Here is a 17,730-nt window from a genome sequence, read left to right as displayed (position 1 = left end):
CTCAGGTTATGTTGGAGATGACAGAGTTATAGGATGACTGCCAAGGAGGTCTGCTAATAGGATGTGAAACCAGCCCAAGAGAGAAAAGTATGTTCCAGTCAACAAAGCTAGAAGGAGTTAGAGATCCAAAGAGTGCTTTGATATCAGACAGAGAGATCCAGAATTTGAAGTTTGTCCTGCGGGGTTTCAGTCCTGCTCTAGTCCAGCATTTACTCACTATGCTTCCCTTTCTTCCCTTTTGAAATGGTGATGTGTATTCTAAGCCACTGTAAATTTGAAGTATGTAACATATTTTTTGATTTTGATTTTACAAATCAAAGGAGATTACAAATTACTGGGTCAAAAAATAAGTTTGATCAAAATGCCTTGACTACAAAATTTAAGTCAAATGATATGTTGCTTTAAAGGAAAGGTTTTGCTTTTGTTTCCACAGAAATGAGAGCCTGTGGATTCATTCTGGCTTAAGAAAAATAAGGTTTGATCAAGGAAGACCATCTGAAAGATTTACAATGGGAATGGATGACCCAGATGATTCAACGTTTCAGAACACCTCTGTTGCAGTTTCCTCTGAGTTCTACATCCAGAACAGCTTCTAGACTGCTATGTGAGATTATCCAGTCTCACAGAATATTTCAGGAAGGATTTCACCACTATCCTAAATTTTCTTTGGCTCCACATAAGATTGTCAGTGCCCCCAATCAGCAGGAAGTAGGTGAGAAAACTATACCTAGATTCCCCCCAAAAAATGTCTTATGGATGTTTGTCTTTGTTTAGTGTGTTGGTTTCAGGTTGTTATGAATAGTGGTCAGGAAAAAGGCTAGATAAAGGAAATTAGAATCAAGATTCTTGTTTTAAGACAAAGAGAGAATATAGATATGACTTTGTTTTGAAAAGAAAAAAGAAAGTGTTGGCAATGATGGCTTACACCTTTAATCCCAGCACTTGGGAGGCAGAAGCAAGTGGAGCTCTGTGAGTTCAAGGTCAACCTGGTCTACAGAGTGAGTTTCAGGACTGACTTCATAGCTATTGAGAAACCCTGTCTAAAAAAACAAACAAACATGTCAAAAAGGGAAATATAGATATGATAGGGTAAAACAGTATAATATTGAATCTACTCTGAAAAGAAAAAGGAAGAATAGAGATTTTATAAAACAAAAAGGTGGATTACTGAATCTACTTTTAAAAAGCAACTATTAGTTTTAAATGTTTTACATTGGATTAGACTTTTGTATATTATATAAAAATTTTGCACATTGATACAAATTTGAGATTAATTTTTAGAACATTCTTTACATTCATTTCTACTCTTATTCAATGTATTGTACCTATATAACACTTAACAATGTAACTCAAATTTCTAGTTCTTGAAAATTATTATTACAAACAGTTTAAGATAATAAGGAAATATAGGTTAGTAGTTAATTGCCTAGGATAATCAAATTTGTAGTCACATAAGGTATGTTTTCAAGGTCAAACAAAAACATTTTAGATAGGTCATATTCAAGCAAGAAGCAGAATGGACAAAACTATGCCCGTATTCCCAAATATTATCTATAAATGTTTGTTTACATTTAAAGGGGATATGCTATAGAGATTTCCATTGGTATGGATCCTGGTTTATTGACTGACAAATTTAAGGTCAATTTTGTTATATGTATATGATCTTGATTAAGGTATTACATTTGTGAAGCTGATTTAAAAACATAATGTATAATTAAGAAATATTAGTTAACAGATATTCATCAATAATAGTTAAGATTGTAGTCATGTTAGGTTTTCTAGATATATAGAGAGATATTTCAGTTAGTTATGTATTCTTCAAATCTTTCAGAGCCCTTCAGAATATGGCATTTAAAATGTTTAAGAACTTAAGACTTTTCATGACAATGAGACACATCTGTTCCTGGCAGCACCAATCTAGTTCAAGAGGAAGACAAGAGGAAGATGGGCATCAAAGAAGATCCTTATAGAATTTGTTAGATGAACTGGACTTGCAGGATCCACAGAGAAATGATTGCTTAACTTGCTTAAAGGTGAGAAGGTCCTTTGGGGTTCCTGCTTTATGCAAGAGTTTGTGGGACATTTTGAAGGATACAGAAGAAAGTGACTGGCAAACTGCCAATATAGATAAACCTGTCTTTGATTTGTAAATATAAACAGGGCTGCCCTTCCCATTTCTCAACCCCTGGTGAGACCCCAGGTATCTCAACAGCCTTGCTAGTGAGTGAGTCCAGGACATTCAGAACAACCATGGGAGGTGGGGAAATTTTTCTGTGTAGGCAAATCCTCTTGGCTGTGTGGAGTGAAAGAAAAACTGATCTTGGAATTCCTTTGCCTTATTGCTATGGCCTGCCTGAGTTTCTGCTTATACTGAGCCTGGATATTCTTGCTTGCGTGTGTGTGGTGGTTCTGAATGTCCTGGACTCACTCACTACAGTTCCTAGCAGTGACTTCTGAAGCCACTGTCTTCTCTTTGTGACAGTCTGTTCCAGCTGGGACCTTGTCATGACTGTAGGGCTCACTTCCCATCATGGAGAGCCCATTATGAGAAGAGGAACAGCAGTTAATTAAGGTTGAGCTCTAGCTGCAGTCAAAAGTGGGAGTTGAGTGTCACAAACAGGAAGGGTTACCATGAACTGGTAGTTATATGTGAGGAGTTTCCCTTCCACCTTATGAAGTTATCTAAATAAATTTAGATATTGAAATTGAAAGTTCCAAATTTGGGACAGCAGTGGCAATTGTCTATTATATATTGAGGCCAGACTTGTACTAAGAACAGATGTATTCCATGGTTTTGGCACTAGATTTTTAGATTTATGAGGCAGTTTAAAGAGAAAGGGGGCAGAAAAGAGACTGGAGACTGACCTTAGCAGAAAAAACAAAACATTTTTTTTGAGGCAGGGTTTCTCAATGTAATAGCTTTGGTTGTTCTGGAACTCGATTTGCAGACTAGGCTGGCCTTAAACACAGAGAAGTCCATCTTCCTTTGCCTCCCCAGTGCTGGAATGAAAGGCATTCACCACCACCACCTGGCTAGAAGTTTTTTTCTTCACACAATGTGGGGTAGACACAGTAGGTAAAGTATGTCTGCCAAAGCAGGAGAGGATACTTGGAGTTTATGGAGGAGATTTGGGAATGGTAACTTAAATGGAACTTCTGGGACTACCTGTAAGCCTGTAGTTTCTCCCTCTTAGAATTGTTTCCCCAGAACAGGGTTTTTTATCTTTAGAAACTTCCTTATCCCAGCTATCAGGGATCATAGTGAGGGAGTAGGAGCTGGAGTTTCAACACAGGGACTTGGCCAGGTTATGTCAGAGTGTGGTCAAGATTTGTTCTAGCAGGACATTGTCATGGACTGTGGTTGGCAGACACAGGGCCATTTCACTGAATAAAACTGATTTTCCCTTTCCCAGCAGCTATCAATAACCTCTTAACTGGGTGGAATTTGTATCCACTTGTCCATATTCTTACTGGGGTTTTGTCTGGTTTAAAGTTTTGGAAGTCTTGAGCATTTTGTCTGGAAAATACTATTGCTTTAACATAATCCAATACCTTTGGCTCTTACAATCTTGCTGCCACCTCTTTTGCACAGACCCCTCAGCCTTGAGGTAGGTGTATAATAAATATGTCTCATTTAGAACTCCAGAAAATCTCATTTTCTACAAATTGTCCAGTTGTTGGACTCTTTTAATTACTGTATGCTACAAGGAGAAGCTTTTCTTATTTTAGCAATACATTGACCTATGGATATAGCAATAAGTCATTATGTGTTGTGCTATTGCTATATTCATTTAGTAGAATAATATAGCTTTTCCCTTGGTTGGGTTTTGAGAATCAACACTGTCAGGTATAAATTTCATGTGAAGCTTTGTTAACTCCAATTTTAAAAAGTGGTTTCTTATTCCTTAACATTCATGTCATTCTTGTAGCAATGGATATAACTTGTAGGCAGATCACAGTTGTTGTTGAAGGGTTGGTAGATAAGCAATATTTATATTACTTCCCCTCTGATAACGTGCACATTCTAGCACTATGAATGCTAGCCAGTAGGGGTGAAACTTCTAAATCAGTATCAGTTTGATTTCTCCATATTCTAAGCCATAAAGGCAATCACAAATTTTCAAGTGTGCAGCTTGGTGAATTAAGTAATTCATTAAGGCTAGATTAGTTTCTCGTAATCACAAATTGCTAAAAAAAAATGCCTTGGAGGTCATTGTCAACAGAAATGAATCTTCTACCTCTTAAAGAGAATATCCAAACTTATTTGTCACTGGCTCAAAACTCAGATGTAAGCTAGATGTCACTCCTCCCAGAGGCTCCAGATGAAAATCTTTGCTTCTCTTACAGTCTGTGAAGGTTCTTTGGCCATTCCACATCACACCCATGTCTAAGCTCCACATGTCTAACTCTATCTGTGTTGCATCTTTTCATTGCTATTCTCTGTTACACTTTGTAGAAATATGTATTTTTGAATTTGAGTCATACAGATAATCCAGAGAAATCATTCCCATTTCACAGTCCTTAAAATGTGTATTTGCCCATAGGTTTTGTTCAAAAATTTAAGACAACATGAAAACTCCAGGATTATAATAAGTAATTCTGAGGAAAGCCATTCCAACTGTGCAGTACAACCATGGTTCCATGGCCATTTGATAACTAGAGGTATAAAACACATCTTCTTACTAGAAGTTTTTCCTTTGTTTCTCCCACAAGTGATTGCCTAAAAAATAGTGAATGTCCTGGTTTCTTAATTGTCCTGTGTTGTTTTTCTTTCAGCTTAGTGACTGCACCTGAATCTACTGATACTTTAACTATCATTCTTTGGCCTTTTGACCCCACAGTCAGTGTTCACCTGCACAGACCATAGCCTGGCAGGACGTCCAGTCTCACCAGCACTAGCTCAGCTCTTGCTCTCCAAAGTAGTTTTTAATTAAATCTCTGTCATTCTAGTTACCAATAAAGATGTAGGAATCAGATGTTGAAGTAAAGACCTACTAGATCAGAGAAGCTGAGAAGCAACCAGCCGACCTTCCTTTTGGGCCAGAGACCCATAAAGAAGGCATTTCTCCAGCCATCCCAAACCAAAACAACTGCAGAACCCCAAGTCCCCCCTTTACTTCTTCCTATGAATATCTTTATCCATCTTCCCAGCTCCCTACAGCTAAATTCTGTCAACTAGTTGTTGGCTCCACCTCCTGACCCAAGGTTGATTTTATCAACATAGTCTCAGGATTAACAGTGTGATCCAATATTCATGAAATAATTCTGTGTGTTTATTTAAAATGTATCCAATTAAATAATACATTATGTGTAAATTTCTTTTTTATTTTGTTAAATATTTACTATATACCTATGTTTTTATATAGAATTCTCCCTTTATCATTGCTACATGGTAGTCCATTTTATTACCATGCTATAATATATTCATCAATCTTATTTTAAGTTGACACAGCATTTGATAACAATTAATAAATCCAAAATAGGACTGCAATGAACATTTTGCATATGCCTCTTAGCTACAAATATATCATGAAATACACATACAACTGGAAGAGCATAGTAGAATTAATAGTGCATTCATATGTATAATATATAGGTGTATAGTTGAACATATATATATTATGTAGACACACATATGTGTGTCAACTAACTTAACAATCACAGTTTTCAAAATAGTTGCTCAAATATGTCTTCAACAATAATAAAACAGACTTGCCAATTGCTATTTTAAAATTTTGATATACAGGGGGCTGGAGAGATGGCTCAGAGGTTACAAGCACTAACTGCTCTTGCAGAAGAAGTCCTGATTTCCTAGCAATCACATGGGGGCTCACAACCGTATATAATGGGGTCTGATGTGCTCCTCTGTAATGCAGGCATCCATGCAAACAGAATACTTGTAGATAAAATAAACAAAGAAATATTTTTAAAAGTTTTGACATGATGTACATATCACATTGGCATTTCAAATTTCATATCTACAGTTATTCAATTTTATAAAATAGTATTATTCCTAACATCTTTGAGTATTTTATTTGCAAATTCCATGACAGAGATTTGTCTACTTTTATGTATCTGTTTTTTCCTTTATTTTATTGTTCATTCTGTGCATGTGTATTGTGGGGCATGGGCACACAGGAAGGCAGTTGCCTATAGGGCCAGAGGTGTTGAGATGGAGTTACAGTTTGTTATAAATAACCCAGTATGGATACTAGCATGCACTCTTAACTTCTAATCCAATTCTTCAGCCCTGGGTTTGCTCTTTAAAATTAAATTTTAGCATATTTCTTAATGTTTAAAATTTATGCAGATGCATATTATCAAATTTTTCCAAATTGTAAGTTAATAACTACTAATAAAAATTTATATATCAGTTTTTCATCAGTGCCACACGCCTTTAATCCCAGCACTTGGGAAGCAGATGCAGGTAGATCTCTGTGAGTTTGAAGCCAGCCTGGCCTACAAAAGCTAGTTCCAGGACAGACTCCAAAGATACAGAGAAATCTTGTCTCAAAAAAACAAAAATAAAAAAATAAAAATTAATTTAACATTTTAATTTTCTTTTTTTTGAAACAGGGTCTTTTTATGTCTTCTCAGCTATATTAGAACTCACTGTATATACAAAATGGCCTCAAAGTCACAGAGATCCACCTGTCTGCCTCCTAAGTACTGAAATTATAGGCATATACCACCATACATGATTATCATTTTAATTTTTAATAACACATATTTATTGTTCAAATGATTGAGGTCAGTCTTATATTTGCATATATTTATATTGCATGAACCGATCAACCCACTTCCCATTTGCTTCTTAATTTCTACCATAACTTCAAACCATAAGTATAAACATACATTTAATTGTCAAAATTGTTTTTGTCTAACATTCTATCAGAAAAAGAGAAAAGGAAATAATATTCTAGTTTCCTATTTACGGTTTTTATTGCTGAAATAAAACATTATGACCAAAAAGCAAAGAGAAGGGAAAGAGTTCGTTTGGCTTACACTTCCATATCAATGGTCATCACTGAATGGTATCAAGACAAGAAATCCATCAGGTGGGAACCTGGAGACAGGAGATGATGCAGAGACCATAGAGGGATACTCTTTACTGGCTTTCTTCCCGTGGCTTGCTCAGCCTTCTTTGTGACAGAATCTAGAACCACAAGTCTAGGAATGGCACCTTTTACAATGAGATGGTCTTTCCCCCATCTTTCATCAACCAATAAGAAAATTCCTTACAGATTCCCCTACAACTTCATCTTATGAACCATTTGGGTGAAGGGAGCATTAAGACAGGGTTTCTCTGTGTGACACCCTTGTCTGTCCTGGAACTCGCGCTGTAGACCAGACTGGCCTCAAACTCACAGAGATCCACCTACCACTGACTCAAAAATTCTGTGATTAGCCAGGTGGTGGTGGCATATTGCCTTTAATCCTACCACTAAAGAGGCAGAAACAAGAGGAACTTTGTGAGTTCAAGACCAGCCTGTTCTACAGAGAAAGTTCCAGGACAGGCTCCAAAGCTACAGAGAAACCCTGTCTCCAAAAACAAAATACAAAACAAAACAATATTCTGGGATTCAAGCCATGTGCCACCACCAACTGGCTTGGAAACATTATTTAGATAGAGGTTCTCTCCTGTCAAATGACTCTAGCTTGTGTCAATTTGACATAAAACAATCTGGACCCATTGACTTCTTATGAACTTGACTCATAGCACATCACTGTTAAGCCACAACATTTCCTTTTTTTATTAATACCCAAGATAACAAAATAAATAACACATTATGAAATATTTACAAACTTAAAAGTTTCCACAGTCTTTACAAATTCAAATACTTCAAAATTCAATCTCCTTAAAAATCAAAGTTTTCTTTTAAAAAAATAATAACTTTTAAAATGCAGTCTTTCGATAGTAGACTCTTGCAAAATCAAATATAGGTTAAATATTTTCTAACTTCAACAAGGAAATACCGGGGCATGGTCCAAATCAGATCAAAGCAATGTCTCATATCTGGGATTTACTCAAGATCTTCTGGACTCTTCCAAAGGCTTGCGTGCATTCTCTAGCTCTGCCCTCTGCAGCATACACAGCTTGTCTTCCAAGTTCTGGCAGATTCTACCTCTAACAGCTACTCTTTTCGTGGCCATTCCATGATACTGACATCTCCAAAATGTTGGGGTCTTCTGTAGCAACTGAGTTGCACTTTCGCCAATAGACTATCCCAGACTCTCTTCATGGTACCAAGTCTCCATTTCTCATGATCCCTTTAAACCTGTGTCTTCAGTTGTCACTGATGCTCTATGTTCACCAATGGACTCTCATGGTACCAAGTCTCAAATTCTTCCCATGACCCTTTTATGCCTTCAAAACCTGTAGCACCTGGGTGACTCTTGCATTACCAAGTTCAGCTGCCAGTGTGAGGTACAATCTTGGCTGCATATAGAACTGGCTACTCAGTCATATTTCTTACAAGCATGAAGTAACCAGAAGCTTATTACATTTTTGTTTTGTCTGTATATAAGAAGAAAAAACTCCAGACAAATGGGAATATAACTACATTGGATCCAGGCAAGAGAGAATTTTAGAATTTGGACCAATTTTCTGACTTGAACAAGCAGAAAAGCCTTGAATGAAGGGAAGACCAGGTCTCCCTAAAGAAGGAATTTGCTAAAATACCTGAGAGTTTTACTGTTAGTCTTTCTTGCAACCTTCTTCCTAGTGACCTACAGCTTTTTACAAGGATAACAGATACCCTTGGAGAAAGGCAACAATCAGACATATGGGGATCTACTGGATGCTGGGTCAGAATTGATAATGATTTCAGAAGACGCAAAGACACGTTTTGCCCTCCAATTAAAATAGTGGTTTATGGAGGTGAGGTAGTTAATGGAGTTGTACCTGAATTCCAACTCACAGTAGGTCAAGTAGTTCCTGAAACCAAACTGTAGTTATTTCCCAATTCCAGAATGTATATTTGGGATAGATATGTGAAGAAGCCAGGAGAATTCACATTTGGTGTTCTGGTTTGTGTAGTGAGGGTTATTATTTTTACAAATGCAAAAAAGCAGTCATCGAAGTTAGCCCTACCAGGGTGCTGAACCAAAGTATATATCATGGTCTAGGAGGAACAGAAGAAGTTAGTACCACTCATCAAGAGTTTCTAGTCTTGAAGTTCCCACCATGTCTCCCTTTAACTCTCTTTTCTGGTAAATACAAAAGACAAAATGTCATGAATAAGACAGATAGCTAATGAAATCAAAATCAGTTAGTGGTTCTTGTTACAGTCACTGAACCAAATATGTGTTTATACTTGAGCAGATTAACATATATACTGGTATATAGTACTCATCTACTGTTCTGGCAAATGATTTGGGGGAGGTATCTGTTTGTAGTAACCATCAGAAGCAATTTGATTTCAATTGGCAAGGCTAGCATTGTACTGTTGGAGCCTAGCTTCAGCAAAAATATCACTTACCAGGGTATGGGCATGGGGATTAGAAAAATAGTAAAGAAAACAAAGACATGAGTTAAAATAATAAAACAGAAAGCATGGGATAGTACTGGGAGGGAGTTCCAGTGAATACTGTAATTACCCACATTTAATTTCCACTTGCATAAAATACCTCCGACCCCAGAAGGTAGGAGTAAGATAAAACAAATACTTAATTAGTATGGTATAAGAAGATGACCAGTCCAGTTGAAAGTTATGGGTTACATTCATAGCTAAACATTCTGTTGCTAGAACAAGACAAGTCACATTCAGACCCTAGACTAAAACATTCTCTAGCCAAACCACTCCCTAGGTAGAAGAATTCATTCTTATCTACCTAGGGTAACTGGAATTTAGCTGGACCCTTAGACTTTTCTTTGGGGTAGAAACAGATCTACTTCTCTCTTCCAGAAGTACAAGGCTGGGATTTTATCCACACAATAACCTTGAGAGAACAGAACTTACTGATCTAAATCTAGGTGGGACCTTTGTTTAAGGTAGAAACATACAACAACCTTGAAGGATTTAAGTAAGTCCCAATGCTGTGACATTTGTTCGGGGCAGAATGGTAATAACTTTGAGGAAAATGAAATTTTCTGACCTTCAAACAAGGTGGAAACAGGCTCCCATTTTTGGGTCTCCACAGTATCTCTTTGCAGTTTTTCCTCAAGGATATTTTAACTCTTTACTCCTTTATAATGACTTAGTTAGAAATGTTCTCGATTGTCTATCTTTTTCACAAAATGTCACATTGGCCCTTTTTGTCAATAACATTATACTAATTGAACAAGTGAGTGGGGTGTAGTAATTACTTTCTAATTGTTGACAATGCACAAGAACACCAGAGAATGAGAAATAAATCCAAGCAAATTTCAAGGGCCTACTACCTCTGTGCAATTTGTAGGAGTCCAGTGGTGTAGGACATGAAGAGATATTCCTTCTAAGGAATTAAACTTATTATAGGTTTCTTCTAAGGGTATTCTCTGACCCAAAATTAAGATGTGCACAACAGCCATCCATTATCAAATGGAAATAGTTCATGTGTGATGGGGTCTAAAATGTTCTTAAAGCACAAGCAAGTTATATTAAGAACATAAGAATATTAATGTTATCCAAATGCCTATGTTGTTTCCTCTTGTTACAATGCCTTGTGCTCTCAAGCATGCACTTAGAGCCTCATGGGATGTGCCCTACAGTAGGTAGACTGACTGTCGGTAGAGAAGACTAAGGCCTGGTTTAGAGGTAGGTCTACACATTACACAGACACCACCCAGAAGTGGAAAGCTGAAGAATTACAATCCCTTTCTGGTATAATCCTGAAAGACACTGACGGAGGGAAATCCTTATAGTGGTCAGAACTTTATGCTGTATGAAGAGTCTGCTACCAGGTTGACTATACTGGACCACTTCCTTTATCGAAAGTATACTTTATTTTGCTATAAATTTGCCATTCTTGCATATAATGCTTCTGCTCAAACTACCGTTTGTGGACTTATCCAGAGAAGTGCAATAATGTGCTCACAATCATGGAATCCACTGGTCCTACCATGTTCCCCACCATCCTGAATCAGCTGGCCTGACAGAACAATGAAAAACATCATTATGGAATCAATTAGTTTGCAGCAGTTGAGAGGGATGTTAGTTAGGGTTCTTAAGAAGGAAGTATATGCTTTGAATCGGCAACCAATATATGCTACATTTTCCCCAGAACCAATATCCAGGAATCAAGGGGTACAAAATAATATGATTCCGCTCACCAGCACCCCTAGTAATCCCTAGAAAAGGTTTTGTTATCTATTCCTTTAGTTCTGCTGGGCTAGTAGCTTTGTTTCCAGAGAGGCAGCACTTCTGTTAGGAGATGTTAGGAGACACAACAAATATTTCAGTGAACTAAAATCTCGGACAACAACACATGACCACTTTGGGCTTCTGCTGTTCTCATCCAACAAACTAAAAAAGGATAACAGTGTTAAAATGGGCAATGGATACAGATTACCAAGAATAAATTGGGTGACGTCTCTGCAATAGAAGTAAGAAGAATTATATCTGTAGTGCAGAATATCTTTAGAGCATCACTTAGTGTTACCATATTCTGTAATTAAAGGCAATGGAAAACTACAAAAAATCTAATCCAAGCAGGATGACAAAGAACCCAAACACTTCAGGAATAAAGGATTTTCTCACCACTTCACACACACAAAAAAAGATTTCCCAAGGTGCTTGCTGAGGGTGGAAGAAATACAAAACGGGTAATATAGGTATGTAGTTGTAAATACCATCTAAATCTCATGACATGTTTTAGAAATGAAAATTTAATATCCATGTTTCTGTCTGTCGTATTTTGTTAAAAATGTGTTTGTACAGATATTTATTATTTCTTCCCTCAATTGCTTTATAATATAATGTAATAGCAGTTGGGAGAATATCAGTAAATATAATTATTAAGTTATAATTTAATAAAATTAAAATATAATTTTAAGATACTAAAATGTCCTTCAAAAGACATAGACACCTATTTTAATAAATGTAATATAGTTACAGTTGTTCATAAGTAAGTTATATATTTTGATGTAATTATGGCCTAAAAAAACACATAACATGTTTGTGAATTTACACAGGATAGATATATAATATTAGGCAAAATTATAATATGCTTATTGTTTTCACATGGAAATTAAGCATGAAATAGGATATGTGATTGTGTACCAAGATGACGAGGAATGGATTTATGATGGCTAGTCTTGATTGTCAACTTGAATACATGTAGAGTTAAATGAAATCTCAAGTATATAAAGTAATTGGTACACCTGTGAGGTATTTTTCCTATTTAAATACTTTGCAGTGGGAAGCTCAACCCTAAACCTGGATCCCTGAAATGGGAAGATCCACCTTCAATCTGTTCCACATCTTCTCATGTCAGCCATATAAACAACATGAAAGGAGGAGGCACTTGCTGGTCACCTGACTCTCCTGGAAAGTCCATTCTTACACTGGAATTAAAGCCGGCTTCTTCCGTATTGTAGTGTATTCAAGATCAGCTGAGACATCCAACATCATAAAATAAACAATTATTAGATTCCTAGACTCCCTATTAATAGATGGTCATTGTTGAAATACATATCATAACCTGTCAACTACTATAATAAATTCCATATATATTCTTTTTATCTGTTTTTTCTCTAGAGAACCCAGATGAATACATGGCCCTAATTTCAAAAGTGTACAAAATATATATTTAAGTGTCACTAAGAATTTTTTAGAAAATGGGCTTTTAGAATTATGAACCATGAGAAAAATTGAGGTAAAATTCTCACTGTTCATAATTCTAATTTTATTTAACGCTTAATTTTACTCAGCAACTTGTTTTATGCAATTAACTTGCATTTAGAGCAAAAAATTATTTCTACAACTTAGCCATTTATATCACAAACAAAGGTAATCTACATAACTCTAAAATCTCCTGGAGGCTTTTCATTTTAAGTCAACATGAGGCTCTCACAGAGAGCCTTAGTTTTTCCCAGGATTTACGTGGCGGTTTCTCAATTTCTTCAAGGCTGATTTAACATCTTCATTCCTCAGAGAATATATGACCGGATTCAGTAAAGGAGTGCAAATGGTATAGAAGACAGAAAGGAACTTATCCACAGACAGTCTGCTAAAAGGCCATATGTAGAAATAAATACAAGGCCCAAAGAACAGAATCACTACTGTGATGTGGGCAGCCAGTGTAGAAAGTGCTTTCGACGACCCACTAGAGGCCTGGTGCTGGACCGTGACAAAAATGATGATGTAGGAGACAATTAAAGCCAGGAAACAGCTCAGGGATATCAGGCCACTGTTAACCAAGGTCAAGATTTCCATTCTGTATGTATCCATGCAAGCAAGTTTTATCACCAGGGGAAGATCACAAAAAAAGCTATCTACCTTATTGGGACCACAGAATGGCAGATTCACTGTAAATGCCAAGTGGCTAACAGAATGAAGTATACCTACTGTCCAGGAAATAGACACAAAAATAATACACACCCTCCGATTCATAATTAGATTGTAGTGCAGTGGCTTACATATTGCTACAAACCTGTCATATCCCATGGCTACGAGCAACATCATTTCACTCCCAACAAAGCTATGAAGAAGAAAAATCTGTGCCATGCAACCTCCAAAGGAAATAGTTTTGTGCTCAACAAAAAAGTCGACAAGCATCTTGGGAGTGGCAAAGTTAGATTGGCAGATGTCAATGAACGAGAGGTTCCCGAGTAAGAAGTACATAGGAGAGCTCAAATGTGAGTCGGATAAAATTATGACAATAATCATGACATTGCCCAGTACTGATGTCACATAGATGACAGAAAAGATGGTAAAAAGGAAAAGTTGAAGGCCCCAAGATTTAGAAAGGCCCAGAAGCACAAACTCAAATACCGTAGATTCATTACTCTGAGCCATGTATCCAATGTAAAGTCACCTAAATGAGAAATCAAGAAAATAGTCACATCACTGGCATTGCAACATACCAAATTCATAAAGAAAATTATGATGACCATTCAAATGTGTCAATGTAATTTAATTATACATATATGGAAATAAAGTATAATATGAGAAATAAGTATAATTAGGAAAAATACAATTTATCAATTTATCTTACGGTTTTGCTTTATTTGTGGTGAGCCTATTTGTACGTATAATAATGAATCATTAAAACTTTGAGAAGTTTGGGAACAATAATTACAAGCAAATAAATTCTGTAGTATGCATTAGAGACCGAAGGGATTTGAAAGCAGAAACCAAAACTTCTCACCTTTACTTTTAAAATTAAGGAAATAGTGACATTGCCAAAATATGAAATACTAATGTAACTTCATTTTGGTGTGTAAAATAAATGGCATTTGTTTTGTGATGAGGAAATACAAAAAAATTAAGAGGTGAGATGGTGAAGCATTGAATAAGAAGAGCAGAAGGAAGAAGAGAAAATACTGTGGTGTGCGTGCTCACACGGGTTAATCACCTAGCATCAAATTTCGCTAAACTCAACCAATACAGAGCACTTAGTCCTGCAAACATATCTATACAAAACTGAAAAGAACTCAAAATGTTGCACATAAATACACTTGTTTAAATGCACACACTTGCATTTGTGTGTATTTGTGTGTGTGTGTTTGTGTGTGTGTGTGTGTGTGTGTGTGTGTGTGTGGTAAGCACAATAGTCAGAAAAAGGCTGCCAACTTGAAAGTGTTTGGGGCCATGTGATGGATTTAATAAGGGTGGCTGGAGAAGAGGGGTGAATGATGAAATCTTATTTAACTAAAAACATTTTTTTAAAGTCTCAATTACTTTAAGAACTCTAATTTTTGGTATCTACTAATTGATAGATTTTAGTCTTCATATTTAAAAATATAGGAAATAAAAAGAAAATGTGGTCTTAGTTTCCTATAGTCTCGAATTTTAAGGATTTCTCATTTTCCCCCAATAACTAATATAGTTTCCCACTAGTAAAGATAAGAAAAGGCTGTCATTTGAAAACTATGGGGTTGAACAAAGAACTGAATGCTCCTCAAATTATTTTCATTTCTCGAATTTCTAAATACAAAAATAATTGTAGTGTGTCAAAATATATTATGTCTCTCTACACAGAAAATTTGTAAACTTCTTTAACGAATCTTCTACTTCTGCTGTCCTCAGAAAGAAGTATTTTCAGATTTCTAACTATCCCATAGGAAAACCATTTCTGGTGAAAGACCAAACTAATTTTCATTATTATTTCAGCATTACCTAAAAACTGTGTCAATCAAATTCTAAAACATTTGGTATGTGCAGTTGTTTTTGTCTTTATTTGTTTAAGATTTCAAGCAAAATTTACTTTATTCATAACTTTATTCGTAACTCTGTTCTTCATTAAAGACAAAATTTTAATAGTCAATAAATGTTCATTTAATGGGCAAATGCTGTCCAAATAGAAAGATAAAGAAGGTTGTGCAGGAGCAGATAATGTTTATAACAGAGTTCCCTGTCTTTCTCAGATTCCAACCCAAGTCCTTCAAGGATTACCCAAAATCATCATAGGTGGAATCAACACAGAAACGTGAAGAAAGAGAACTTCACTCTGCTGGATGGAATTTCCAACCAGACTGAGACAACAAGTTTTTTTTGTCACTTCTCAGTTGATTATTTTTTCCATTTAGAACACTTAAAATACCTGTAAACAATATGCCCATAATCCATTGTAAGTACTTACAGTTTTAGTAATTCTTTTACTTGTCTTTACTTTCATAAAATTTAGTATTTCTTAGTTTGTATGTATCATCTCATCTTCTACGAGTCTTTACATTAAAAACATCTGTAATACAATTTTAATCAGTTCTCAGCCTCCAGGGCTGGATGTCTCAGCAGTTCCAAACTGGCTGGCTTCCTGGAGGAGTTTTGAGAGCTGCTGGTCTTAATAATTTATGTTGGAATTTCAAAAAAAAATGTGTTGGAATATTAGGGAAGGAACATTTCAGCTATAGAATATATTAATTTGCCAACATTAATGAAGGCAACCATAGCAACAGGGCTCTGCTCTGCTTTCTATCAAACCACACAACTACAACAGCCTCAGGCAAAATAATAGAAAGATTTATATGTTCCTCCAAGAAAGTTCCTTTCACTGGGGAAGAAATATGCCTCTAGAGAGATGTGGTAATCCTTAAGCAAAAACAACTGTGTTTCCTGAAATAATTTATATGAGAATAAGGTTTTAATTTTTCTGGTTATTGTAATCAGCTAATAAATACATATGAAATTCAGAGATTGGTTGGTATTACCAGACTCAGGAGAAGAAATAATTTTGCAGCCTCTAACTTTCTGCCAATAAGTGACCATAATTGCTTAGGGTAGTGTCTATCAATAAAAAGAGGCTCACTATTTAAACAACAGTTAAATTTATGGTCTAATTCTATCATCTGTTTTAGAAATCTAAAATTATCCTACCTTAATAATGGTTCTTCAAGCATTTTAGGCTTTTTCAATTTTTCTTTATATATCAATAGTCTTTTCACTGTGTTTTATATAAACTTTACACATCTCAAATATTCTGATGCAAATTCTATTTTTCAGTATCAAAGTCAGTTGAAAATAAGTTTCCCTATCACTGTGTCTATTATACCTGTTTATCTCATGAGTACTCACATACACATACACTCAGGAAAATATTAAAATGCATAAGAATTAACCAACAATAAGACATGCTGTTTAAGTAGGTAAATATAATCTTGGTTGTGTTTCATGCTGTCTTGTTTCTAAAGATTCACCTAATTTTCTAAGACTTTTTCTGCAAAAATTTTACCAACATGTTTAGTACCAAATCATTTTAAAATTTACTTTCAGTTTAATTATGTTGAAATACTTCATTCTAATTTAAAACAATCATGTTCAGGTACTCTTCAGAACTTAACCAACTGTAAAAAAGTGACATTGGGAAAATACAAATATAAGACTAGAGAAACACAGTAATTTACAGTGCTAAAAAATCAATGTCTGAAATGATCACTAAACCAAAAGTACAATAAAAAGTAGAGTATTCAGGGGTAATGATATAATTACATTTGAATTTTTCCAAACAAGATACATATACTTATGAAAAAACTGTAATATATTTACAGGGTTGATGCAAGTTCTAATCAGTATAAAGTACAATTCAACAATGGCATCACACAATGATAAACTTGGTGTTTATCATTTAAAAATTTTATTCCCTATTTATTTTTCTCTTGAATATTTGACTTTGAATGTGAACTATACAAATAGAAATAATTTGCTTTCAAAATAACACATTTATAAAGCTCCAATAAACAAATAATGAAATATAGATAACATTCACAATAGACAGGTGTGATAAAATACAAAGGATCTTAAAGAGTCAGTCATAAACATACACATAGTAAGAAACTAAAAACTTGAATTGCTGTCATGTTAAAGAGCACCAAAAGTCATAGGAAATTATGTATTTTAAAACAATAAATAGTTGAGTTTCAGTAAATGTTTAAACATTTTTAAGACAAAAAGATGAAAATATAATGCATCTTCTTTAAAAAATTGTAAAATTATATTTTAGAAACTGTATCAGTTAAACTCTGATTCTTTTCTTGGCTGTTAAATTTACTGCAGCTGAGATCAGTGAAATGCAAGCAGCTAAAAACAACTATTAGAGATTTTCTTAATGGACATTTTGAGGTGAGACAACTGATACTAAATTTGACAC

General features: G+C 35.3%; 1 protein-coding gene across 1 annotated transcript; it reads right to left on the bottom strand.

Moving 5' to 3' along the window:
- Window positions 1–13,004: 13,004 nt before the first annotated feature.
- LOC101984053 (olfactory receptor 4K1) lies at window positions 13,005–13,940 on the bottom strand. The gene has a single exon (XM_005367597.1). The coding sequence runs from the start codon at window positions 13,938–13,940 to the stop codon at window positions 13,005–13,007; it is 936 nt and encodes a 311-aa protein (XP_005367654.1).
- Window positions 13,941–17,730: the final 3,790 nt, after the last annotated feature.

This window comes from Microtus ochrogaster, unplaced genomic scaffold (assembly GCF_000317375.1).
Source record: "Microtus ochrogaster isolate Prairie Vole_2 unplaced genomic scaffold, MicOch1.0 UNK21, whole genome shotgun sequence".
NCBI lineage: Eukaryota > Metazoa > Chordata > Mammalia > Rodentia > Cricetidae > Microtus > Microtus ochrogaster.
This window is presented reverse-complemented; position numbering and strand designations above follow the sequence as displayed.

What these genes read in the sequence shown, in the direction of transcription:
- LOC101984053 (XM_005367597.1), bottom strand. Translation starts at nt 13,940, where the DNA reads ATGGCTCAGAGTAATGAATCTACGGTATTTGAGTTTGTGCTTCTGGGC.